Source organism: Chiloscyllium plagiosum, unplaced genomic scaffold (genome assembly GCF_037043375.1).
Source record: "Chiloscyllium plagiosum isolate Xiang-an unplaced genomic scaffold, Cpla_swu_hap1 HiC_scaffold_24, whole genome shotgun sequence".
NCBI classification, from domain to species: domain Eukaryota; kingdom Metazoa; phylum Chordata; class Chondrichthyes; order Orectolobiformes; family Hemiscylliidae; genus Chiloscyllium; species Chiloscyllium plagiosum.
In genome coordinates, this window is record NW_028270162.1 from 47,243,794 (window position 1) to 47,271,234 (window position 27,441).

General features: G+C 44.9%; 1 protein-coding gene across 6 annotated transcripts in view; it reads right to left on the reverse strand.

Moving 5' to 3' along the window:
• Positions 1 to 27,441, reverse strand: part of cabp1a (calcium binding protein 1a) — a 189,593-nt gene that overhangs the window by 66,285 nt on the left and 95,867 nt on the right. For 3 of the 6 annotated variants that reach the window (XM_043715941.2, XM_043715942.2, XM_043715943.2), the window contains 5 exons: positions 26,321 to 26,351; positions 21,194 to 21,337; positions 14,194 to 14,303; positions 11,589 to 11,736; positions 600 to 4,025 (listed from right to left, as the gene is read on the reverse strand). In XM_043715941.2, coding sequence (XP_043571876.1) covers positions 4,000 to 4,025; positions 11,589 to 11,736; positions 14,194 to 14,303; positions 21,194 to 21,337; positions 26,321 to 26,351 — 459 coding nt within the window. In that variant the 3' untranslated portion in view covers positions 600 to 3,999. Of the gene's footprint in view, positions 1 to 599; positions 4,026 to 11,588; positions 11,737 to 14,193; positions 14,304 to 21,193; positions 21,338 to 26,320; positions 26,352 to 27,441 lie in introns of those variants that run through there. The other 3 variants (XM_088000134.1, XM_088000135.1, XM_088000133.1) reach the window with 1 other exon arrangement.

Below are 27,441 nucleotides of genomic sequence, written 5' to 3' on the forward strand. Positions count from 1 at the left end.
GCAGTTTTTCTGGTGGAACCTACAGACAGGGGCACATCAGGTGGAACCCTGGACCAGAGTAACACACAAACTCCCTCTGCCAGGATCTCCTGATGTGGAGACGTGGTGAGGGAGAAGCACAGATGACCCTCTACCCCATCTTCCTCCCACAGAACAGGCCCCTGTGATCTCCTGACAATCCGAATGAGAATAACCGATCTATCATTTCCTGACCTCTGCCTGATAAATCAAAGCCTTTGATCCATGTAATTATGGCTTCGGCTACAAAAACAACAAGGAACATCACAATGGAAATGTTTGCAAACAGGAATCGAGGGTTAGAGGGACAAAAGCAGTAGAGTTGAGGACTGTTATATCTGCCACAATCTCACTAAATGGCAGAGCAGACTCGATGGGCTGAATGGTCCATTTCTGCTTCTAGGTCTTATGATCCAACTCTATCCCATTATGCTCCGCTGCAGTGATATGGCAAGTGCTCAGACAGAGGAGATGCACTGAAAACAACAAATGCTGGAGATCACAACAGGTCAGACAGCATCCATGGAGACTGAGCAAACTAATGTACACCTAACAATATAGCACAGGTCTAGCGAATCACATGCAAGCAACTGCAGATATTTATTTACAAATAAACTTGTTAAATTTCCAATTAATTATTCCACAATCTGGTCCCAGTGGAGAATAATTACACCAAATAAATACTTAAAAGTCCTTTAGAAATGACATTGAGCATTATCTACATACAATCTGATAGTCTTTGAGGCATACAGGATGAAACTGAATTGTTCACTGCACTTATTCCATTATCTCATGATACCATTTTAGGGTGGCATGGTGGCTCAGTGGTTAGCATTACAGCCTCACATCACCAGGGACCCAGATTCAATTCCTGCCTCGGGCGACTGTCTGTGTGGAGTTTGCACATTGTCTGCGTGGATTTCCTTCCACAATCCAAGGATGTGCAGGTTAGGTGCACTGGCCAGGGGTAAATGTAGAGTAATAGGGTAGGACTCTTTAGAGTTGGTGTGGAATTGTTGGGCCAAATGGCCTGTTTCCACACAGTAGGGACTTTACGAGATACTCATTGCTATTTGACAGAACGTCATTCAAATTCCTTCTCTTTTGGCTGTTCCCTGGTTGGTTCTCTCAGGTGAATTGAACCTGACTATTCAGAGAGAAGGTGCTTTGATGGTGTTGGTTTCCTCCTCAGTTACTTGTCCTGGAGCCAGTTTCTCTTCTCCTCATCCCCAGCAGCAGCTTTGGTTACAGTCTCCAGTAACCAGTCATTTTGAGGTTGCCTCTGAAATGGCAGCATTCGAGGCCATTTTACCTTGAACTGCCTTGTGCAGTGTTGAGTAATATGGCCTGGGAAGATTGCACTTGTGTCTCTGGTCAGTGCAGATGATAGTCTGAGCTGGGGAAAGAGAGGGAAAGGTATTCCAGATCTGATTACTCTCCTCGAGCTGAAACAGCGCAATCTGTAAGAGATGCTTTCATTAATCAGTCAACTGGATCGCAAGGGGGATGTCTATCAATGGAATACCATACATTTCCAAACATGGAGAGAAGCTTGAATGTGGGATAGGCTTGGTTCTAAGGGTCAGCCTTTCAGAATCAAAGGACTCCCTGGAATTCCTAAAGCCTCAGAGGTCTCCATCTAGGTCATGGTATCTGTGATTCACAAGTTGCAGAACGTGGTATGGCCTCATTACAAACCCAGCGTATTCCTTCTCTAATACATGTCCAAGGGAGACCACACTCAATTCATTTCAAAGGATATAAGGTCAATCTAATGGCCAGTTGATATTTATGGAGGGTGGAGTGAATCTGTGGCTAGGGATTTGCAGAGCATTGGGTTCTTTGGCACCATCTCCCCTCCCTGCCCCACCTCACCAAACATCTGCTGGGGGTCTCCCACAGCCACTCATCATTCGACAGGCACTCAATGGTTTTGGGGGGGGGGGGGGGGAAGAGACATCTGTTCCCCCCACCCCCATCTGCCTCTATCTGAGGAGGAAGGCTTGATTTAGAGAGACCCTCTTAACAATCTGATTGGTTGGTAGAGCTGTAGTGCCAGCAGGACTGGTTTTGATCAGTGGACTGCAGCAACACCCCTCAGGAAGCAGGATCTGGTGAAAGAGGGGTGAGGGGTTGGGGCCATGAGGTCAGAGGCCCGGGTTAATGACCTTGTAGGTCCCAGCAGTGACCATGCCAGAGTATCATTCCTTCCTCAAACTTCATGCCCGACACCAACCTGCCCAGTAAAGTATTAACCACGTGGCCTGTGTCTCCCATTCCCTCACCTCAAGTCTAAAACAATGTTGGGGGGGTCAGAATGGGACATGCCAGAGGAGGGAGGTCAAATCCTGCCCTGGGTTCAATAGTCAACAGCACGGTCCCATCAGTCTGAAGAGAGTTGCTGTGTCTAACTCCCCCAACCTGTGCTGTCAACCTTTAGCACGGACAAGCCAGAGAGTAACTAACACCTGGGGCACGAGGAGGGAGCGGCAAAAGGTATTCCGGAACATTCCAATTCCTATGCAGTACCTAGCCAGAGAGTGGGTTGATGTTAACACTAAATGGCTGAAATAGTGCAAACTAGTTCTAGCACTAACGTTCCTCACCCTAATGAGTATAAAAGAGAAAACAAAATCAAGAAATCATTGAGGAAATGAGGCCATTCTGCCCATAATAGCAGTGTTGGATCTCCAAGCTACCTATCCAATCCCCAAGTTTGCTCACTCTCTTGCTCCTTCTCTGTAGCTGTAAACATTATATACTGCGTTCTGTTCTATTACCCTGATGTACTTACGTAAAGTACGATATGTCTGAATAGCACGCAAAACAATACTTTTCACTGTATCTTGGTACACATGACAATCATAAATCAAATTAAATCACTGCCCTGCAAAGGTTCCACCTTCATCTTTATCCAATTCCCTTCCGGAATTGGAAATGAGTGTGCGCTATAAAGGACATTGGGAACAGAGAAATGACAGAGACTGGCAAGACTCATATTTCACCTTCCAGCCATGTCAGAGTGATGGCTGGATGGGAATTAGCCAAAGAAAGCCTGGCATGGAAAGTGGCCTTTTAAGAGTGGGACAGCTCTTGGGCTGCAGCCAAAGAGATTGCGAAGGATTGGGGCTGGTGATGGAGTCTTGTTGCCCACTGTCCTGCACAAGCCGAGGGGAACTACGATTTTGAAATCTACTACTGAATCTGCTCCCACCGCCCCTTCAGGCATTGCCTTCCAGATTACAACACGTTGCAGAGAGTTCAATCAAATTCAAGAAAGGGAGCAAGTCAGCTTGCCCTCTGTGACTGAAGATTGTTCCACTGCGTTTGAACGACTCTGCTGTGCTGATGAACGGAATCCTGGATAAATTGAGGGAAATTGGGACGTTTTTGTTTCTTCTGTGAAGCGAGTACAGCAGGCTCATACAAGAACGCATTACATTCCAGTTTCTGCCATTTCAAATCAATTCTCAACCCATTCATTATAACACTTTAATCAAAGTAGTGCAGAGGCAAATTTAATGTAAATCTGTCAGTCAGTGTGGGCAGTGCAGCCACACAGTAATGCTTCTCCCTGATATTCCGAATAATTGCTGAAGGCTATATCCTCCAAAGCCAGGTAAAAGACAGAGGACCTATAAACAGCTTGGTACGATGTTAAATTTCATCTGTTAATTACATTGGCGATTTGACTTTGAGCAATGCACACTGAAAGAGATGCCACCTCGCCACTGAGTGGGTATGGACAGTCCTTGGGGAGGGTCAGCCCCTGAGCTGTGTAACTCAGGCAGCAGAGGACTATAAAGAGTTTCTGTTTCAGTTCGTTGCTCCAACGTGGAGGACTGGAAGCTTGGACAGAAGAGATTTCGCTCCGTAATTCGGAGGAGCTGCTCAATACAGTCTCTACAGCAGCATTAAGATATTGCGACAGTCTCTGTGAAGTTGGTGGCTCTTCATTCAGGGAGGGCCTGCTCTCCATCCTCAGCGTGACATCATCCGGACAAATTCTGCCAAGGGAACAGCAACGGTCAACACAGAAACCAACTGCAGTCAAGAGCTCTGAAAGACTGTTAAAAACAATTCTTACACAACACAAAGCTTGGCAAATAAACCAGCCAGAATTCACTCTCTCTCCCTGACAGCCCAGGGTCAGGGCGCTCTCTCTCTCTTCCCACCCTCTCACCCCCAACAGCCCAGGGTCAGGGCTAGCTCTTTCTCCCCTCTCCCCTCCCCCCCCTCCCCGACATCCCAGAGTCAAGGGTCTCTATCTCTCTCCCCGGCATGGACGAGTTATACAGTCATAGAGATGTACAGCATGGAAACAGGCCCTTCAGTCTACCTTATCCATGCTGACCAGATATCCCAACCCAATCTAGTCCCACCTGCCAGCACCCGCCCCATATCCCTCCAAACCCTTCCTATTCATATACCCATCCAGATGCCTTTTAAATGTTGCAATTGTACCAGCCTCCACCACTTCCTCTGCCAGCTTATTCCATACATGTACCACCCTCTATGTGAAAACATTGCCCCTTAGGTCTCTTTTATATCTTGCCTCTCTCACCCCGAACCTATGCCTTCTAGTTCTGGACTCCCTCACCTCAGGGAAGAGACTGTCTATTTATCCTATCCAGCCCCTCATGATTTTATAAACCTCTATAAGGTCACCCCTCAGCCTCCAATGCGCCAGGTAAAACAGCCCCAGCCTATTCAGCCTCTCCCTATAGTTCAAAACCTCCAACCCTGGCAACATCCTTGTAAATCTTTTCTGAACCCTTTCAAGTTTCACAACATCTTTCCGATAGGAAGGAGACCAGAATTGCACGCAATATTCCAACAGTGCCTTAACCAATGTCCTGTACGGCCGCAACATGACCTCCCAACTCCTGTACTCAATACTCTGACCAATAAAGGAAAGCATACCAAACACCTTCTTCACTACCCTATCTACCTGTGACTCCACTTTCAAGGAGCGACGAACCTGCAATCCAAGGTCTCTTGGTTCAGCAACACTTGCGAGGACCTTTCCATTAAGTGTATAAGTCCTGCTAAGATTTGCTTTCCCAAAATGCAGCCCCTCGCATTTAGCGGAATTAAACTCCATCTGCCACTTCCCAGCCCATTGGCCCATCTCATCCAGATCCAATTGTATTCTGAGGTAACCTTCTTTGCTGTCCACAACTGTCTGCTTCCGTGCTGTTAATCGCTATGACTATTACTCTATGTTCCTTTTCCTCCTAGATTGGAGAACTGCATGTGAGAATCTGTGTCTGAATTTGCCTTTGTGCCAAGGGATGTATTTATGGAATGTTACTATACTGGAACAGTTAATGAGTAATAGGTACTGTATCTATTATTCAGTTAAGTTTTCTAATAGTTAAGCTACTTTAAATGCCTCTTTCTTTTGTTTGTATTTTAACCATAGTGTTTAAATAAATTGTGTTCTGTTTAATGTTGAGTAGTTTGACCAGTCACATTTCATTTGGAAAGCGGCACTTCCACATCTTCCTGTACCTTTAAAACAAGAAACAGTTAGGGTTTAGGTTACCTTCTTAAAGTATACTGAGGGTCCATAACAGCATTTCAGACTGCACCTACCCACACTACTATGAGACTAGAGTCATAGGTCAGCCAGACCAGTGGAGAATGAGAGTTCATTTACTGAAAGACATCAGTGAACCAGATGGGTTTTACAACAATCGACGATGGGATGATAGTTACCCTCCCAATCTTTATGAATTGAGTTTAAATTCCTCCAGTTGCATGGTGGGAGTTAAACCCATGGCCCAGAGCCCGGGTCTCTCTGTCTCTCTCAGGATTACCAGCACCAGTGACATCAGCATGAGGCCATATTGCCCACCTAAGGCGGCAGCCTCCTGGAAGCTACCGTTTCCTAATCTACCCATTCAGAGGTGATAGTACCCACCTCTGCAGCAGGTGGGACATGAATCCTGACTTCCTGGCTCAGGAGGTAGAGACACTGCCACTGTACCCTACCGAAAGAAGGCTCTCTAGAGATCTGAAATCAGATTTGCTGGGTTGAGTCCAGAGTGCTTACCATCGCTCCCAGGTTAGAGCTGCTTCATTGAGATCTGTTTCTGTCGAGTTGAAAGACAAGTCAGTTCTAGAACGATGGAACAGTTTGAGGGACTGAATGGCCTACCCCTGCTGCTAGCTTAATGGAAGCTCAACAAAAACTATACAATCCATCTAATTCACCTTCTACCTTCTAGTAGCCTCTTGATTGGAACAAAGTTATTGGCTGATCAATAGGAACAAATCCCTGTCAATAGGTCTAAGACAGATGCACAAACCTGCCAGTGGAGAACTTCGGGAATTTTGGTTGCGCCCATGTCTCTGAGACTAGAGGTGTGGTTCCAGAAACAAAAATGGCGTCAACGATAGGCCCACCTTCCTGGAGCTGGTCGCAGCTCATTGGCTGAAGAGATCGGCAGAGATGTAGGGAGCATGTTCCAAACGTGTGCGGAAAAGGCCACGCCAGTCAGTGCACAAAACTGACCTGAATGCAGCACGGAAACAGACCCTTTGGTCCAACTAGTCCATGCTAACCATACTGGGAGAAAGAGGACTGAAGAGAACATTTCAGAGAACATCTCTGGGGCACATGCATTAAACAACCCCAACGCCCGTTGACCGAACACTTCAACTCCCTCTCCCACTCTGCCAAGGACATATAAGTCCTGGGCCTCCTCCACCGCCAACCCACGCTTGGAAGAAGAACACCTCATCTTCCGCCTTGGGACCCTCCAAGCACACGGAATCAATGTGTATTTCACCAGTTTCCTCATTTCCCCTCCCCCCACCCTATTCCAGATCCAACCCTCCAACTCGGCACCACCTTCTTGACCTGTTCCTATCTGCCCATCTTCCTATCTGTCCATCTTCTTTCCCACCTATCCGCTCCACCCTCCTCTCCGACCTATCACCATCACCCCCACCTTCATCTACCTATTGTATTCCCAGCTACTATCCCCCTAACCCTAGCCCCCTCGGGCCACTCCCTCATTCCTGGTGAAGGCCTTATGCTCAAAACATTGACTCTCCTGCTCCTCGGATGCTGCCCGACTCACTGCTTTTCCAGCGGCACACGTTTTGATGTCAAGCATAGTCCCAAACTAAGCTAGTTCCACCTGCCTGCTCTTGGCCCATATCCCTCCAAACATTTCTTATTCACGTACTTATCAAAACATCTTTTAAACATTGTAACTGTACCCATATCCAACATTTCCTCTGGAAGTTCATTCGACACACCAACTATCCTCTTTTTAAAAAAATTGCCCCTCATGTCCATTTTAAATCTTTCTTCTCTGACATTAAAGATACACACCCTAGTTTTGAACTCCCCCAGCCTAAGGAAAAGACCTATTCCTCATTTACTTTATCTACGCTCCTCATGATTTTATAAACCTCAGCAAGGTCACCCCTCAACGTCAGAAGCTCCAGTGAAAAAAAACACCCGGTCTTTTCAGCTTATTTTTGTATCTCAAGCCCTCCATTCCTGGCAACACCGTCAATATGCCCGGTCTCAGCCTGAGGAAACTGCAGCAACATTCAGCAACAGGAGGGCTCCCAGTCAGAGTCACTTAATGGAACAGAAATGCAGAAACTGCACAGGGTGGACCCTTTGAACCCACTCTGCTTGATCATGTCTGATCCTTCATCTCAGCACCTGCTCTCTTCACATACACCATGACACCGAAAATCACGGAGGCTGTGGGGTAAAGCATAAGATAGGATTGTGCACCAATGATGGAGCTGGTAGTTACCAGTCAATGAAAGGAAGAGACGGAGTGCGTAAATGTCATATTGTATCAAGGAACCATGAAAGTGCAGGGACGTTCAGTAACAAAATAAGCTTAAAGGCTTTGTATCTTAATGCATGATGCATTTGGAATAATCATTGAATCACCACAGTACGGAAAGAGGCCATTTGGCCTATCGAGTATGCACCAGCTCTCCAAAGAGCATCCCACCTAAACCCAGCCGTCTACCCTATCCCCATAACCCAGTATTTCCCATGGCTAATCCACCTAGCCTGCACATCCCTGGAGAGTATGGACAGTTTATCATGGCCAATCTAGCTAACCTAGCATGTCTTCGGACTGGGTAGACAAATAAAGTAGTGAATTGATAACGAGATTGAATATAATCTCGTAGCTATTTTGAAAGCATGGCTTACAAGGAGATCAAAACCAGGAACTGAACATTCTGGAAGGTTTGATTTTTCAGAAAAACAGGAGGGGTAGATAGTAGAGTTGCACTGTTAAGAAGAAATGAAATGAGAACAGTTGAGAGATAATGAACCCAGGATCAGATGATGTAGCATCCATCTGGGTGGAGGTAGACAATAGCAAGGGAAGGAATACATTAGTAGGAGTAGTGTACAGACCCTCAGACTCCATTAGCCATGCTGTGGGAAAGGCTATAAATCAATAAATAATTGGAGCATGTAAAAGAAAGGGAAATAATTATGGGTGACTTTCATCTTTATGTTGATTAGATTAATCAAATTGGAAAGGGCAGCTACGACGACAAATTTAAACAGTGAGTCAAAAGTCCAGTGTTGGAGGTGATATATTTGCATGGATAGAGAATGGGTTAATGGGCAGGAAACAGCGACTGGGGATAAAAGGGGTTATTTTTCAGATAGGCGACCTGTCACCAGCGGGGTGCCACAGAGATCAATACTCACCTGTTGACAATATATATCAATGACTTGGAGGAAGGCAGCAAGTGTACCGTAATCAAATTCACAGACACTACAACAGGTGGAAAGGCAGGTTATGGCAGGGATACTGATAGTTTAAGTAAGTGGGCAAAAGGTTGGCAAATGGAGAACAAATGTGGAAAAAATATGAAGTTGTCCGTTTTGGAAGGGAGCACAACAGAACAAAGTATTATTTAAAGGGAAAAAGAAACCTGCAGAAAGCTGTAGCACAAAGGGACGCGGGGACACTCATGGACGAAATATAGGTGCAGCAGGTAATCAGGAAGGCTAATGGAATGTTGGTCCTTTTTCTCACAGAGGGATGGGAGTATAAGAGTAGGGAAATCTTACTGCAACTGTACAAGGGGCTGGGGAGACCACATTTGGGGTACAGTGAGTGGTTTTCATTCCCTTACTTAAGGAAAATTTCATTGGAGGCAGTTCAGAGAAGGCTCACTAGGATGATCCCTGGTGTGGAGAGATTGTCTTATGACCAAAGGCTAAAGAGGTTAGGAGTCTACTCACTGGAGTTTAGAAGAATGAGAGGTGATCTCATTGGAACAAACTGGATTCTTAATGGGCTTGAGAGAGTAAATGCTGAGAGGGTGTTTCCCTTCAAGGGGCAGTCTAGGACCAGAGGGCATAGTCTCAGAATAAAGGGATGCCAATTAAGAGAGAGATGAGGAGGAATTTCTTCTCTCGGGGGTTGAGAGTCATTGAACGTCCTTGCCAGAGCCCTTATGTACATTTAGACAGACAGATTCTTGATCAGTTGGGAACCAAGAGTAATGGGAAAGTGCGTGGGTTTCCTCTGGGGTGCTCCGGTTTCCTCCCACAATCCAAAGACGTGCAGGTTAGGTAAACTGGCCATGCTAAATTGCCCCATAGTGTTCAGGGATGTTTAGGTTAGGTGCATTAGTCAGGGGTAAATGTAGAGTAGGGAAATGGGTCTGGGTGGGTTACTCTTCGGAGGGCTTGTTGGGCCGAAGGGCCTGTTTCCACACTGTAGGGATTCTATGAGAACAAAACTGTACACAACTTTCTAGGGTCTCACCAAGCACTCGCACAGCTGCAGTCAGGCTCCCTTCTTCCTGTACTATTGCAATGAAAGTCACTGGACCATTTGCCTTAACTGCTTGCTGCACCTGCATGCTTATTCCTGATGGACAAGGAACCCAGATCCCTTTGTACATTCACCTTTCCCAATCTATCACCATTTCCGTAACACTCTACTTTCCTACCGACATGGACAACTTCACATTTATCCACATTTGGAGTCTTTTTCAGGTTGGCAGCCAGTGACTAATGGAGTCCTGCAAGGTTCAGGGTTGAGACCCCAACTATTCACATTATACAGCAGGAATCTGGACAAAGGAAGTGAGGGCACTGACCCTAAGTTAGCAGATGACATCAAGATAAGTGGAGGGACAGGTCATATTAAAGGAAGCAGGAAGGCTGTAGAAGGATTTGGAAAAGCTGGGAGAGTGGGCAAAGAGTTGACAGATGGAATACATCATGGAAAGTGTGAGGTTATACACTCTGGTAGGAAGAATGGAGGCCTGGACCATTTTCTAAATGAGGAAATGCTCTGGAAATCTAAAGCGTAATGGAACATGGGAGTCATGGTTCATGCAGGATCATTTGGCAGTTAGGAAGGCAAATGCAATGTTAGTATTCATTTCAAGAAGGCAAGAATGTAAGAGTAGGAAGTATTGTTGAGGCTGTGTAAGACTCTGGTCAAACCGCATTTGGAATATTGTGGGCAGTTTCGGGCCCCGTAACTGGTGCTGGTGCTGGACTGCATCTAGAGGTGGTTCACAAGAAAGATCCTGGGAATGAAGAGCTTGTCGTATGAAGAGCAGTTGAGGACCAAGTCTGTACTCGCTGGAGTTTCGAAAGAGGATGGCGGGATCCAATTGAAACTTACAGAATTCAGAGCGGATAGGGTAGAGAGGATAGAGTGAACACAGAGAAGATGTTTCCACTAGCAGAACAGACTGGGACCCAAGGGGTCAGCCTCAGGGGGAAGGGACAACCCATTAGAATGGAGTTACGGAGGAATTTCGTCAGGCAGAGGGTGGTTAATCTGTAGAACGCGTTGCCACAGAGGGCGGTGGATGCCAAGTCATTGAATGTATTCAAGACAGAGATGGATAGGTTCTTGATTAGGAGGGTCAAGGGTTACAGGGAGAAAGCAGGAGAATGGGGTTGAGAAACATATCAGCTGTGATTGAATGGAGGAGCAGATTCAATGGGCCAAATGACCTAATTTTGCTTCTATATCTATGATCTTATGGTTATAGAGCATCTGCCAGGTATTTTCCCACTCATAACTTGCCTAAATTGTCTCGATGCCTCTTTATGTCCCTCTCCTACTCATACTTCCACCGAGAGTTGTATTGGCAGCAAACGTACAAATATTACGCTCACCAACGACTTTCAGGTGAGTGATGTTTTCCCTGTGTTAGCAGAAGGTTTTGATGGTTTGAAAAGTTATTGAGGATCTTGGTTCTGACTTCAGGGGCTATGCTCTGATCAGTTATGTTGTCCAGGTGCATGAGAATATTTGTAGACCCATGGAGATTGCAAGCTGCTGCTTCCAAACATATACAGGATTCACACATTGCAATCCCGGTTTCTGTTACAGAGGACTATCCAATTTTACCCTGGTCACCAGTCCTCTCAAACCTGTTATGCTTTGTTTTTGACCCCATTTCCAACCCTTTCTCTTCTGTACACTAATTGTGTTGGTCTTTGGACACAGGGCAGGACCTGTGAACACACTATGAAAACCTAGCTAATGAAACATGAACAACGCTAATCCAACAATGTTAGCTTTTACCTTCAAAGTCAACACGCCCATCCCCATTCAGATCAACATCTTTCAGGATTTCCTCAATATCTCTGTGTCCAACTTGCTGGCCCAGTAATTTCTTCATAGCTTCACGCAGTTCGGTCGTGCTGATCTCTCCATCTCCGTTTGTGTCAAACTGTGTTTAATGAATACCGTGGTGTCTGAGTTTAGAACATCTATTAACAGGATTTGGCTGTTGCAAGTACTCCAACACATCAAGTCATTCTGAAATTCCCCATGCACATTCCCTTCAACTTTTAATTTTTATCTGACCAATCAGAAGCTGTAGTAGAATGGGCAGCACCCTGACCAATCAGAAGCCGTGGCGCAAAGGGGCAGCACTCTGACCAATCAGAAGCCATGGCACAAAGGGGCAGCACCCTGACCAATCAGAACCTGTGGTACAAGGGGCAGCACCCTGACCAATTAGAAGATTATTGGATCTGGTCCCAGTCCCAGGATTTGAGTATATAATCTATAGCAGGTTAATACCTGTAATGCATACAGAGGCAGAATGCACTGACAGATCTCTGATCTTTCAGAGACCTTAATCTGAGCTGCTGTCTGCTCTCTCACCTGGATATCGAATATCCCACAAGGTGAATTTTATTGGTGATGGGATTTCCTGCTCTGCCACCTAGAGTCTGAGTGGGGAACACGTTGCTGAATATTAAACACACCCCGAGGCATGATCATTGTCTGGGAGGCATGGCTTCTGTCCCTGACCCAGGAAGATGCCCCAACTCAGAGAGAGCGAGCTGGCACACTGGCTGGTGAGGTCACTGGGAGCAATGGCCGCTGCCAAAACTGACAGAAGAAGCTGGGGGGTGGTCAGTAATGGAGGACTCCTCGTCCTCTTACCGTCTGAAGGGGATAATCTGCCGGCCCTTCCTCTTCCTGAATTCCTACTGCTAGTTGGAAAGTTGTGGCCATATGGGGAGAAAGCTCCCTTTAGGGCTTTCATTGAAGTTGCAGTGGGCATTTGAGAAACCAGGAATGCCATCCCATTGGCATTATTTCAAACAACAACGGGGGGGGGGGGGGGGGAGAGTCACCCAGGGCCAGGCTAACTTGTAATGGAGGATCTGAACAAGATGGCATAGCTGTGCGTGGGAGTTTCCTGTGCACACACTGGTATCTGCCTTTTCTCCTTTGTAATAGTTGATACACATAAAAAAATACTTTGCAGATTGCAACACGCTTTTGGACATTCCAAAGGACACCATATAAATGCAGACCCCTCTTCTCTTCCTTTCCAGCTGTCGCTCGTGTTCTGGAGATGTGGCTCATTTCCAATAAAAAGGGGCAATTTTCTGTGAGTTGACCCTCACTTTGCAAGGGATGCTTAATCCCCAACTCAGCATCTAATACCACAGCAGGACTTCACATGAAGTTGAAAGAGAAGCAGTCTCTGTGTCAGAATCTGAGGAAACCCCACACTACATGTGATCTTTAAAGAGCAAGAATCCATTAGGTCCAAACCTCATTGTCACCCTCCATTGCTCCAGGTACCAGGAGGACTGGCAACATGGAATTAACAAACTGCCGAGTCTGACAGTACAGGACAGTGAGAGAGAGTTCAACCTCTCAAACTGAGAAGCTTTCACCGTGAAGTCATTGTTTTGTTTTGACCTCACTCCCAAGATGCAGTGAAGGCTGCACCAATAGCTACAGTTGGGGCAGCACAGGGGTTGGCACTGCTGCCTCACAGCGCCAGGGACCCGGGTTTGATTCCAGCCTCGGGCAACTGTCTGTGTGGAGTTTGCACATTCTCCCCGTGTCTGCTCCGGGTTTCCTCCCACAGTCTAAAGCTGTGCAGGTTAGGTGGATTGGCCATGCTACATTGCCCATAGTGTTCAAGGATGCGCAGGTGAAGGGTGGAATAGTTGGAGGAAATAAGGGTGGAGGATTGGTGCAGACTCGAGGGACTGAATGGCCTCTTTCTGCACTGTAGAGATTCAATGTCTCCAGGATGTTATCATTATTTGGACCTCTTGTGTGGAGGAAATGTAAACTCATCCCTGGAATAGCAAGAAGCAACCGTGTTAAAGTAGTTAGGCCCGTGTGAGTGCTGGCACCTTACAGAAATTAGAGGAATGACTGATTCTATGCTTACCCATCTGGATGTACTTAATGGTGACCAGGAACGGGAGCGCTGACTGACCTTTCTCCTCCTGAACAGAAACAAACTCAATGGATGAATGTGGCGCTATCCTGTGCCAGTCTGTGTGACCGTCTTCCACACTTAGAAGTACACCTGTCCACTGGTGACATAACTCTATGGTCCCAGAGATCCCCTCTGTGTAATACTCCCTCTTTTGAGTAAACAGAATGGAAGGGAGATGAGAAAAGGCCATATGGCCCTCTGAAATACAGGCACATCCAGTGTTTCCCACTGGCTTTCGCATTCGAGAATGGCCTCAATTAATATAAACCCAAACCAATGCCTGAGTTTCTGCTGGTGACTTGTCCAATGAGCTTAATGGAAATAATGGAGAAATTGTATGAACGGACTTTGCCCTAAATTCCAAGGTAAGGAAGGAGGTTGGGCAAGTCCCAGTTCTGGCTATGGTATAATCTTTGAAACAGTCACCTCTTTGAAAGCGTCTCGAAGCTCTTTCACTCCAATCATGTCAGCCGTCTCCGCCAAAAGCTTTGGTCCCATCAGTTCCAAAAAGTCATCAAAATCAACATGGCCACCCACTGAAAATAAAGCACAAGGAAGCAAGAAGCCCAGTAAGCTCAGTTTGCAACAACAGATTCAATACATTCATTATTGAAGAAACAACAGCACCACAGCCCAGGAATGCTTGCTGCTGACTGTAGAGGACAAGGGCTCAGTAGCTTGGCATTGAGTGACTTCAATGGAGGCTGTGTGCTGTTTAAATTAAACAGGATAGCAAACATGGTCAAAGAACAGACAAAGACACTGACTCCCCAACACCTCTGTCCGCAACACCCTCAGGTTCTGGATTCTAACAGGGTATTGGTCACCATGATGTACCATTGCACTGGTCTGTAATTGCGCATGACAAGCTGCTGCAGATGTTTGCTGTTGCCTTCTGGAGGTTGGCTGACCAGGAATCTCTCCTGCTCTTACTGCCGGCCATCGGGAAGGTGGGACAGATTTACAGGCTGAGACTGAACCTCATCAAACCCGTTACAAAGCACCCTGTGTGGCCATCCAGACCTGCAATGGGATTTGAACCTGGGGCTTCTGGCCCTGAGGTATTGACATTCCCACTCCACCACAAGAACCTCCCCTCCTCGAACATCGCTCAGGGTAATTTCGAGGCAAGAGACGATGCTTCTTTTCATTCTCTTCACACTCAGAAAGACCCTCTGAAAATACTTCAATTGTTGTGGCAGGCTCTTGAGAGATCTTGTATCTTCAAACACAGGCAAATCAGCACGGTGGTCATTTCATTGTCAATCCCTAACTGCTGTGATATGATGGTGCTGGTGAGGGGGTCTACCTCATCCTCTATAATGCTGATGAGGATGGGTTAGGGGCAGCATGGGGCAATCCCAGCACAGTGGCTTAACGTTGTAAATGAAGAGGTTGGAGAGCCGCTTGTGAAGAATGAGTTGTGTAAGGATCTCCAGTCCTAATGAAAAATGGTGCCATTTGTTTCAGTCAGTGGGTCGATCTTGTGTTTGTACGATTATATCAGATGGATTATAGTGAAGTACCGACTTGTTTTGCAGCCTCTCAATCTGATTATCGATCAAAATGAAAACTGGAATTGATGTATAGCAGGTTGCTGGCTCATTATCATGGTATCAGACTAAAGTACATCACACTCTAACTCTTACTAGTAGACTTCACAGACTAAAATCCAAGAGTTTACCGAATTCTCCTTTGTCTGTGCATCATACTGACAAAGCCCTAATGACCCTGTATGCGCCTCACCACACTCTGTCCACACATCACCTCCAGTCTGCAGACCCCAGCTGCTTTGCGTTTTAATCACCTGCTTCCTCTTTAAATCTTTCTCCCTAAACAGAATAATTTGCATCAGTGATCGTTATCCTGTTACTATTACGTATGTGTTTTGATTAATTTAAGATTTTTGGCTTTGTGTTAAAGAACTTCACATTAACATCAGCACCAAAAACGATTTCTAAACCTTGCTCTATCATTCTGGCAGCTTGCATCAGCATGATGTAAATTTACGTCAAATGCTTCATAGTGTTGCTAAAATGTCATTGCCCCTCTCTTCCCAAGATGGCCATTTGCTTTTACATGGGTATTTTGATAAAAATTTGCCTCGACACAATACAAGACTATTGTGTGTCACAGTAAGTCTCTGCAATGAGTCAAACACACAACAAAAAGTCTGCAAAAGATCTTACAAAGGTTCTTCGTTAAAGATGATAATAAAAGGTGCTTTCGTGATTGAGAAGGTTGTAGGCCAGGGGTCACACTCTTACTTCTGAAAGGGCATTTTCTTACTTCACTATCTACAAACCAGATTCACAATGAGTGTGATGAAACTCTATCTCGCTGTAAAATAGTGTGTCTGAAAGAGTCATTCATTGCACAGTTTCCTCAATTCTCAGAGCAATGTCAGTCGATATAAAACTCTCCCCCCTTTCAATTTGTGCCACTCTCTACCTCTTTCCCTTGTGGGACTACTTCTTCCAGACACTCAATGTTTAAGATGAGTTTTATCAACCCTACTTATGGAAGAGGTCTTTGTAACGCAGTGGTAGCATCCCTTGCTCTAAGCCAGGATATTCATGTTCAAGTCTCACCTGCTCCGGAGATGTTTAATTATCATAAAATCCCTACAGTGTGGAAGTAGGCCATTCAGCCCATAAAGTACACTGACCCTCCAAACAGCATCCAACCCAGACTCACCACCCCCTACCCTATCCCTGCATTTCCCATGGCTAACACACCTAGCTTGCACATTCCTGAGCAATATGGGCAATTTAACACGGCCAATCCACCTAACCTGCACATCTTTGGGTTGTGGGAAGAAACTGGAGCACACGGAGGAAACCCACACAGACACAGGGAGAATGTGCAAACTCCACACAGACACCTGTCAGTGGGTGGAATTGAACCCGGGTCCCTGGCACTGTGAGGCAGCAGTGCTAACCACTGAGCCACCGTGCCACCCATTGTTATCTCTGAGCAGGTTGATTCTGAAAATATTATCTTCAGGGCCAGGAGATTTGGTTTGACCATTTTCAGCTAGAGTGCAGCACTCACATAAACCACACAGACAGAGGGACCAATGACCCAGAGGCACCTTGCATCGAACAGTTCTGTAGACAAGTCGTATCGGGCTCAAAAATGTTAACTTTGTTTCTCTCTCCATGGATCTGCTGGATCTGCTGAGATCCTTCAGAACTTTCTGGGTTTGTTTCAGATTTCCAGCACTCACGTGTTTTATTTTGCTTTTATGTGAATTCTGTTTGCCTACTCAGACAGACTCCAGGTACAAGTGGCAGAGCAGGAAGCCCACTGGTTCCTTCAAAGGTATCTCAATCACAGTGCGCTAAATCTCCATTTGTCAGTGAACATCGAGACCTGGGAGAGTTGACATACAGCACGGTGGCCGAGTGGTTAGCACTGCTGCCTCACAGGGACCTGGGTTCGATTCCACCCTTGGGTGACTGTCTGCGTGGAGGCTGCACATTCTCCTTGTGTCTGTGAGGTTTCCTCCCACAGTCCAAAGATGTGCGGGTTAGGCGGATTGGCTATATTGAATTGCCCATAGTGTCCAGGGTTATGTAAGCTAGGTGGGTTTGCCATGGGAAACTGAGTCTGGGTGGGATGCTTTTCAAAGGGTTGGTGTGGACTTGATGGGCCAAATGGCCTGTTTCTACACTGTAGGGATTCTATATGCTGCCAATTCAAGCTGGACACATTTCTAAAAGAATGTCAATTAACTATCAAACAAAGGAAGAGGAAGATTCATTTTAAAAGAGGTTGCAAATTTTTCTGGAGCTCCTCTGGATTAGCACCATGAAGCTTTTTTTAAATTCATCATGGGATATGGGCATCAGTGGCTCAGCCAACATTCATTGGTCAGGCCTAACTGCCGAGAGTCAACCATGTTGCTGTGGGTCTGGAGTCACATGTAGACCAATGCAGTGTCCTGCTCTAAAGGACACTAGTAAACCAGATGGGTTTTTGGACAATTGACAGTAGTTTCATTGTTGGACTCTTAATTCCAGACTTTTTTTTAAAATGAATTCAAATTCCACCAACTGCCATGGCAGGACTGGAACCCTGATGCCAGAACATCATTTGAGTCTCTGGATTAATAGTCCCATGATATGAGCACCATCCCTTGAGGCAGAGTGAGGAAATGAGTTTCTGCCGAGATTACGACAAGCCATGAGGAAAAGCACAGGAGTTTGGGTTAAAAACCCGTTTTTAATGACTGTCCAGTCGCATCAATACGCAGAGTGCCACAGAGCCTGCAGGAGAGTAATAATTACCCTGTTACGCTGGAGGCAGCTGGTTTCAAAATATAGAACACTCTGGAACACAGTTGTCCATTTCATTCCAAACAGCAGCATCCTCGCACATTGACACTGGGCTTTTCACAATGAAAGATCACAGTGGCATTGTACCAACCTAGTGCTGTTCGTAGGCCTCACGGTATAATTTCTTCCTCACAATTAACTTTTTTTGCAGCAAACCCCTATTCCTAAGCATAGCAGGTTGAGAGGTGACCTTATCGAGATTCACCTTATCTATACTCAATGAGGAGTATAGATAAGGTGAATGGCAGGTGTCTCTTCCATCGGTGGGGATTTCAAGACACAGACGGTATATTTTTAAAGTGAGAAATGAAAAATTTAAATAAAAACATGGGTAAAAAATAATGGTTTGTTCGTGGAACAAACTTCCGGAGCAAGTGGTGGATGTGGGTAACATTTAAAAAACATTTAGATGAGTACATAAATAGGAAAAGTTTGGAGGGATTTAGGCCAAGCGCAGGCAGGTGGGACTAGTTTAGTTTGGGATTATGGTCTGGTTGGACTTAAGGGTCTGTTTCCGTGCTGTCTGACTCTATGGGATCCCCTGTGAGATTGTGGGATCTGTAATGCTAGGTATCAGCTTAATGAGACAAGTTACATATTAAACACCCACATAATAACTAGGCTGCTATGGAAGGACACTGTCTGTTCCTTAATGTAGTGGATTGAAATCTGAGAACTGTATTTTTAACAAAGTCACAAATGCACTGTTTAATCAAATGTGGCCTAACCTTTAAAAGACAGAGCATTTAATCATTGGCTGGGATTACATCAATGAAACAGATCAATAACAAACTTTCCAGGGGGCAGCAGATTTAACAGTGAAATATCTGAACTGCAAAGGATTGTTTGAAGTGTCAGTTGTTAAGCTGAGTTAGTGCTGAATAAACTGTATGTGTCAGGGGTGACCTGGAATTGAAGTAACCTGCTCAACTGCATTAGTCTTCTGTGTCTGAAAGAACACAGGCTGTAAGACCCAACACTTGATTCCACTTAGCTGCAATGTTTATTTTTAGTCGTCATTTCATTAGAAACATTAAAATACAGAAAGATAGAAAACAGAAGCAGTAAGCCCTTCCAGCCAGCTCCCCCATTCAACATGATCATGGCCAATCATCCAACTAAGAACTTTATCCAATTCCTTCTATGTTTTGGCCCCAAACACTTTCAGTGACAGAGAATTCCACAGGCTCCCATCTCTGTGGGCAAAGATATTTCTCACCTCAATCCTGAATGGCCCTCCCCCTATGCCATGATTCCTGGTTCTGGAGCATCAGAAACATCCTTGCTGTCTAGTCCTGTTAGAATTTTATAGGTTTTTCAGAGACTTCCCCACTCCCCCACCAATTCTTCTAAGCTCTAGTGAATACAGTCCTAAGCAATCCAGTCTTTCTTCATATGTTAGTTTGGCCACTCCATGGATCAATCTGGAAAACTTTCATTGAAATCCCCCCATAGCCAAATCATCCTTCCTTGGTTAAACTGCACTCAATTATTCCAGGTATTAAACTTCCCACTACATTCAGTGTAAACGTTCCTGCTTGAGGAGACTGGGGGACAGGCATATGGCGTTGTGCCGAACAACTTCCCACCCTTGGCCATTCAGTACAACCAGCTTGTACCTGTGCCATGATGTTGTAGAGGTCACCAGGACTTGGCATCAATGAGATATGTCAGGTTTGGCGATGCCAGTCATGGAGGGAACACAATGTCAGTTGAAATCACTCTGCGCTTACTGAGGCTTAAGTAGATATGCAGGAGGCTGGAAGAGCACAGCAAGCCAGGCAGCATCAGGAGCTGGAGAAGTCAATGTATCGGGTGTGACCCTTACAGGATGCTGCCTGGCTTACTGTGTTCTTCCAGACTCCTGCCTTTCGACTTTGGATGCCAGTATCTGCAGTTTTGTTTTTGTCTCTACTGAGTCTTAAGCGGGAATCGAACGGTTTTTGGTTTGCTCGTTCACAGGTTGGGGCTTGACAGGATTTGACGAGGCCTTGCTGCCTGTTATGCTATGTGATTCTCGGGTGTTGGAAACAGTCACACTTTAGGCTCGGAAAGGTTAAGGTTCAAATGCCTTTAATCCAAATTGCCATGCAATTGCCTGGTAGGAAGACTGCCTTAGGACACACATCCTGACTCTCCTCTGCAGCCATGAACATGATCCCCTGGAACACTTATGCATACAACTGGTTTGTGACTGCAGATATTCCCCCACTATCCAAAGGTAGAGTGTTCCCAGGAAACCTTTTGTAAGCTGCAAATGACGTAAAGCGAAGATGCATGACTTTTATGGCAAAAAAATTACTGATTATCATGAAAGCAAAAATCCTCTTTGGATTCGATAAACTAAGTACCAATATGGGGACTTTTGTAAAAATGAAGTGGCGTTCAAAAAGTTGGGGGACACCTGTAATCAGTTCCTAGCTCTTTAAAGACAATCCATCAAAATATAACAGTAACCCAGTAATGCTTGATATCCAATCTCTCACATTAAATACTGGGGAGGATAGCTTAGGGAGGCTGTTGAGAGGGAAAGACTGGACACAGTTCAGAAAAGCTGGTTTATGTTTAGAAGCACCTAACCATGGCATTGTTGGCATGGACAGGAAGTATCCCAGGTTACAAATGGGTTCCATTTTTTCTGCTGCTTGTAAGCCAAATGTGTGTGTAAGTCGGAACAGATTCGGGCAAATTAGTCCGACCGTTCGTTAGGACGAAACATTGCAGGCAACTGAGATTCTTAAAAATAATTTTAAAAAATGAGAAGCCGGAGGTCGGTTCCCAAGTAAGTCGGGCACTTCCTGTACCACAGTCACTTGAGTGGCATGGATCTGTTCTATAGCATGGCCAATACACTGGACCAGAATCCCACAGCATTGCTCCATTACCAACATTAATGCCAACAGCACTTCCCTTTACTTTGTACCTGATCTACACAGATGCTGTTTCAACTCCATTACATTCATCTGACCTTCAGATGAGATGAAATTTTCTCAAGTTGTTCATCTGCTGTGCTTCAGATTTCAATGTTCGAAAGGTAGCATAATTGCAACCAAGTCTATTTAGATCATCACAAAGTCTCAACTTACAGTTCATGTTGATTTGCTGGGAGAGTTCGATCAGCTCCATTTCTGTCGGCATATAGCCCATCGTCCGCATACAGTTACCCAGGTCTTTACAGCCAATGAATCCATCCTTGTCCTTATCAAACTCTTTGAATGCGTCTCTCAGCTCTGCCAACAGACAGCAATTTGACCATAAAGAAATGTCCTTTGATAAAACAAATCAGGTCTCCCATGAGTATTAAATTAATGCGACCAACAACAACTTGCCTTCAAATACCACCCACACTGTAGGAAAATATCTCCAGGCACTTCACAGACACAAGATCTATAATGAATCAAGGATCTAAAAGGTTAGTCCCATCGATGGGAGTTGAGAACAGGAGGGTGGTGGAGATATTGAGCGAGAGAATTCCAGGTATTAGGTCTGGAGATCTGTGGCTACAGTCATTGAGCTAAAGGAGAGGGGGGAGTTACACAACAATCTTCTGCATTCCTGACACACTGTGTCTGTTCTGTGAAGTTGGACCATACAAATTAGGTTCAGCCACCCCTTACTGAGATTCTGCATATCCCAACACTTTCACTGTACTGACAAGCCCCAGCTTATATATGCGCTCCCACATTCGAACGTTAGGTAGCCCTTTGTTGAGGCATGTGCTCTTAGAACTGAAGAACTATTGAGCAAAGAGTCAGGGCAATGTACCAGAAGTTTGTGCAACTTATGAAGGTGGGGCTTGCATTGTGAACTGTGTAGCTATCATTCCAATTCATTCAGTATGTGATATACACACTTGTAACAGACAGATTCAGTCAGGTGACAGGGACCGTAACAGACAGGTGACGGGGCATGGAAGGTGTGAAAAATGAGAAGTAGGACCCTGGAACACATGACTGAGCAGGAAAGTGAAATAAACAGATTGCAGAAGATATCTGACAATTATTTGTGTATCCTAGAACTCGGTTGGAAGCTAGGGAAGTGATTGCTGGGCCTCTTGCTGAGACATTTGTATCATCTATAGTCACAGGTGAGGTGCTGGAAGACTGGAGGTTGGCTAACATGGTGCCACTATTTAAGAAGGGTGGTAAGGACAAGCCAGGGAACTATAGACCAGTGAACCTGATGTCGGTGGTGGGCAGGTTGTTGGAGGGAATCCTGAGGGACAGGATGTACATGTATTTGGAAAGGCAAGGACTGATTAGGGATAGTCAACCTGGCTTTGTGCGTGGGAAATCATGTCTCACAAACTTGATTGAGTTTTTTGAAGAAGTAACAAAGAGGATTGATGAGGTCAGCGCGGTAGATGTGATCTATATGGACTTCAGTAAGGCGTTTGACAAGGTTAGATTAGATTAGATTACTTTTAGATTAGATTACTTACAGTGTGGAAACAGGCCCTTCGGCCCAACAAGTCCACACCGACCCGCCGAAGCGCAACCCACCCATACCCCTACATCTACCCCTTACCTAACACTACTGGCAATTTAGCATGGCCAATTCACCTGACCTGCACATCTTTGGACTGTGGGAGGAAACCGGAGCACCCGGAGGAAACCCACGCAGACACGGGGAGAATGTGCAAACTCCACACAGTCAGTCGCCTGAGGTGGGAATTGAACGCGGATCTCTGGCGCTGTGAGGCAGCAGTGCTAATTACTGTGCCACCGTGTTCCCCATGGGAGACTCATTAGCAAGATTAGATCTCACAGAATACAGGGAGAACTAGCCATCTGGATACAGAACTGGCTCAAAGGTAGAAGACAGAGGGTGGTGGTGGAAGATTGTTTTTCAGACTGGAGGCTTGTGACCAGTGGAGTGCCACAAGGATCGGTGCTAGGTCCACTACGTTTTGTCATTTATGTAAATTATTTGGATGTGAGCATAAGAGGTATCGTTAGTAAGTCTGCAGATGACACCAAAATTGGAGGTGTAGAGGACAGCGAAGAGGTTTACCTCAGATTACAACAGGATCTTGATCAGATAGGCCAATGGGCTGAGAAGTGGCAGAGGGAGTTTAATTCAGATAAATGAGAGGTGCTGCACTTTAGGAAAGCAAATCATAGCAGGACTTATACACAGGGAGTGTTGCTGAACAAAGAGACCTTGGAGTGCAGGTTCATAGCTCCTTGAAAGTGAAGTCACAGGTAGATAGGATAGTGAAGAAGGTGTTTAGATAAAATCTTTTCCCTGGGGTGGTGGAGTCCAGAACTAGAAGGCATAGATTTAGGGTGAGAGGGGAAAGATATAAAAAAGACCTAAGGGGCAACCTTTTCATGCAGAGAGTGGTACATGTTTGGAATGAGCTGCCAGAGGAAATGGTAGAGTCTAATACAATTACAACATTTAAGAGGCATTTGGATGGGTATATGAATAGGAAGGGTTTGGAGGGATATGGGCTGGGTGCTGGCAGGTGGGACTAGATTGGGTTGGGATATCTGATCGGCATGGACATGTTGGACCGCAGGGCCTGTTTCCGTGCTGTACATCTCTATGACTCTATTTAGAAAAGGGAGGTAGACAGAAAACGGAATCATAGACTGGGTTAGCCTGATAACAGCAGTGTGGAAAATGCTAGAGGCCACTATCAACTTTTAATAACAGCACTGGAAAACACTGGCAGCTTAAGACTGAGTCTCCATGGATTTACGAAAATTAAACCGCGGAGGGTACAGAAAAAGATTTACTGGGATGCTGCTGGGAATGGAGTGTTTGAGATAGAAAAATAGATTGAGACTTTTTTACACTGCAGCACTGGAGGCTGAGAGGTGACCTTGTCAAAGTTTATAAAATCATGAGGGATGTAGATAAGGTGAATGACAAGGGTCTTTTCTCTAGAGTGGGAGGTGGTTCAAAACTATGGGCATATGTTAAGGTGAGAGGAGAAAGATTTAAAAAGGATATGAAGGGCAACATTTTTATTTAAACAGAGAGTGGTGTGTGTGTGTGTGGAATGAACTACCAAAGAAAGTGGTAGATGCAGGTACAGTTATAATGTTGAAAAGACATTTGGATAAGTTCACGAATAGCAAAGTTTTGGAAGAATAGGAGCCAGGCATAGGCAGGTGGAACTAGTTTAGTTTGGGAACATGGCTAGCACGGACTGGTTGGACCAAAAGGTCTGTTTTCATGCTGTATGACTATGAAAATGAAATCATGCTGACCAAATCTACTGGACATTTTCGAAGAAGTAATTAGTAGAGTTGATCGGGGGAGCCAGTGGATGTGGTTTACTTGGACTTTAGGAAGGCGTATGATAAAAGTCCCACGTACGAGATTAACATGTAAAATTAAAGTGCATGGGATTGGGAATGATGGACTGACACGGCCAGAGAATTGGATGTCAGGAAACAAACAGTAGAAATAAACAGGTCTTTTCGTCTGAGTGGCAACCAGCTACTGTGAACTCTCACTATTCACAATATATATTAATGATTTTGCTGAGGGAATTAAATGTAATATCTCCAAGTCTGCAGTCAATACCAGGCTGGGTGGGAGGGTGAACTATGAGGAGGATGCAGACTTAATGTGCAGATAAATGGGAGGCTATCCACTTTAGTAGCAAAAACAGGAAGGCAGATTATTATTCGAGTGATGATATATTGGGTAAAGGCTAGGTCAATGAGACCTGGGTGTCCTTGTACAGCAGTCACATAAAGTGAGCATTGCAGGTGCAGCAGGTGGTGAAGGCAGTAAATGGTGTGATGGTCTTTATACTGAGAGGATTAAAGTACAGGAACAGGGATATCTTGCTGCAATTGTACAGGGCCTTGACGAGACCACACCTGAAATATTGTGTACAATTTTAAAAACAATAATTTACACCCACTCACTCAACCTGTCCATCTCCCCATGTAGATTTTTTGTGCCATCCTCATTACCTGCCTTCCCAATTATTGTTATGTCATCTTCAAACTTGGCTATAGTTCCCTCACCCAAGTTATTAATATATATTTAAGTAATGTGGCCCCAGCTCTGATCCCAGTAGAACTCCACTAGTTACAGTGCCAGCCTGAAAATGGCCCCTTTACCTCTGTCTTCTATTGGTTAGCCAATCCTCTGTCCAGGCTAATATACTAGCCCCAATACCATGAGCTCTTTTTTGGGGAACATTATCAAATGTCTTTTGGAAAACCAAATGTATGACACCTACTGGGTCCCTTTTATCTATCCTGCTTATTGCCTCCTCAAAAAGACTCTAATACATTTGTCAGGCATGATTTCCTCTTCAAGAAGCCACGCTGATTCTGCTTGAATGTATTATATATTTCTAAATGCTCTGCTACTACATTCTTTATAATGAACATTAATGTCACCACAATAACAGATGTAAAGCTAACAGGCCTGTACAATTATAGAATCCCTACAGTGTGACAGAAGGCCATTTGGCCCTTTGAGATCTCACCGACCCTCTGAAGAGCACCCAATTTTCAAAAGGGAATCGACTAAACTCATGAAATGGGAAACACTGCAGGGGAGTGAGTGGAGAGCAGAGGGAGTAAGGACAATGAAACAAATTCTTTTAAGGAGACAGAATGGGCTGAATGGCCTCAATCAGTCATGTAAGGTTCTATGACATCAATTAGTAAATTTTAAAAAACATGTTAAAATTATGCAGACAGTAACAATTTCTTCTGATAATGAAATATTGGAACAGTTAGCCAAAAATGAGAGTGGTTCATACCAACACTGCCATTTCCAGGTGCAAGGGTTCTGAACACTTTTCATAAAATCATATAGTACAGAACAGGCCCTTCGGGAGAAAGTGAGGACTGCAGATGCTGGAGATCAGAGTCAAAATGTGCGGCGCTGGAAAAGCACAGCAGGTCAGGCAGCATCTGAGGAGCAGGAGCAAGAGGCCCTTCAGCCCATCAAGTCTGTACTGTCAAACTTGTTAGGCATGATTTCTAATTTAACGTCATTCCCTCACATGAAAACAGCTAATTCAGGGATATCTGGTATCTGGGTTATAAAAACCACACCTTGTCCATGTGAAAGCTGAAAGATACCCTGTAAAGGGAAACCACCAAATGTGTCTGTGATGATTTGCAAACCACTTTCATTGTCTTTGGTTGTTAATGAAATATATAGTCAGGGTTTCCTGGAGAATGGTTCTTAGTCACGGCATAAGTTAATAAAAAAACTGAAATGTTTACCTTCAATTTCCTCTGCTCCCAGCTCTCTGTCCTATTGATAAAACAGTTTAGCATTAGATATCTCCCACGTACTTTAATGTGTGTTACACATTTACAATCAAAATATGATGCAGGATGCTATTAGTTCAAATAGCATTCAGTTATCTTCAATGAGAAGGTAATGTCACTGGCTCAATCCTGTTCATACTGGAACCTGTGTTGTTTATTTTTTAGTTGAAATGTTAAAGAGACACTGAGTTACCCAGTGACATCAAACTGTCAAACATGACCCCTTTTCAAAAAGCCCATAAATGACTGAAACCCAAATGAACGAAGTTTTCGAATTAAATAATGTTCTTGGTAGCGCTCTGCACTCCAGTCCCTCCATCACAAAATTACCTCCTCACCGAATCAGTACATTTTAAAAAAACATGCTTCCATACAACATGCAGAATTCCCGACTGCAATCCAATGCTCCCAGTAGGGAGCAGCACTGGCAGGGGGCACGGCTCGGAAAACTGCCTATGTTCCCTGGGATGTGTGGAGGAATGCTACTCCCTCCCTGTGAGAGCTGGATACTGGGATTCACTGTAAACAAACAGCAAGCCATGGCCAACCACAAAGACTGGGGGTAAGAGAGGGTGGAAATTGCAACCAACTGAAGTGTAGGGTCAGAGTGTAGAGTGCAGTTGGCAGTAGGGAACATTGTCAAAAACTACACAGGACACTGATAATGCTCAGCAAGTCAGGCAGCAGGAATGAAAGAGTCAATATTTCAGGTTATGTCTCCCTCCATAGCTAAGTAACCTCAGCATTCTCAGTCTGTAATTTTCTACAATATACCCTGTGGAGTGTGACATGAAATTTCAACTCTTTCTCTCTGTACTGCCTTACCTGCTGCATATGTCCAGCATTTCCTGATTTCTGTATTTTGTGACAAACTTTATACCTTATGAGTTACATTTGTATTTGTGGGTGGAGAAGTGTGTGGGACTTCTATGAATGCACCTCACCAGACCTTTAAGTAAGGTTACCTAATACAAGGGGAAGAGGTCAAACCTGTGTGCAGATCCATACAACGGCCTTAGGTGTGGCAGAATGTGATTATGAGTGCATTTCTCTTCCCATGAAACGCAAGAACA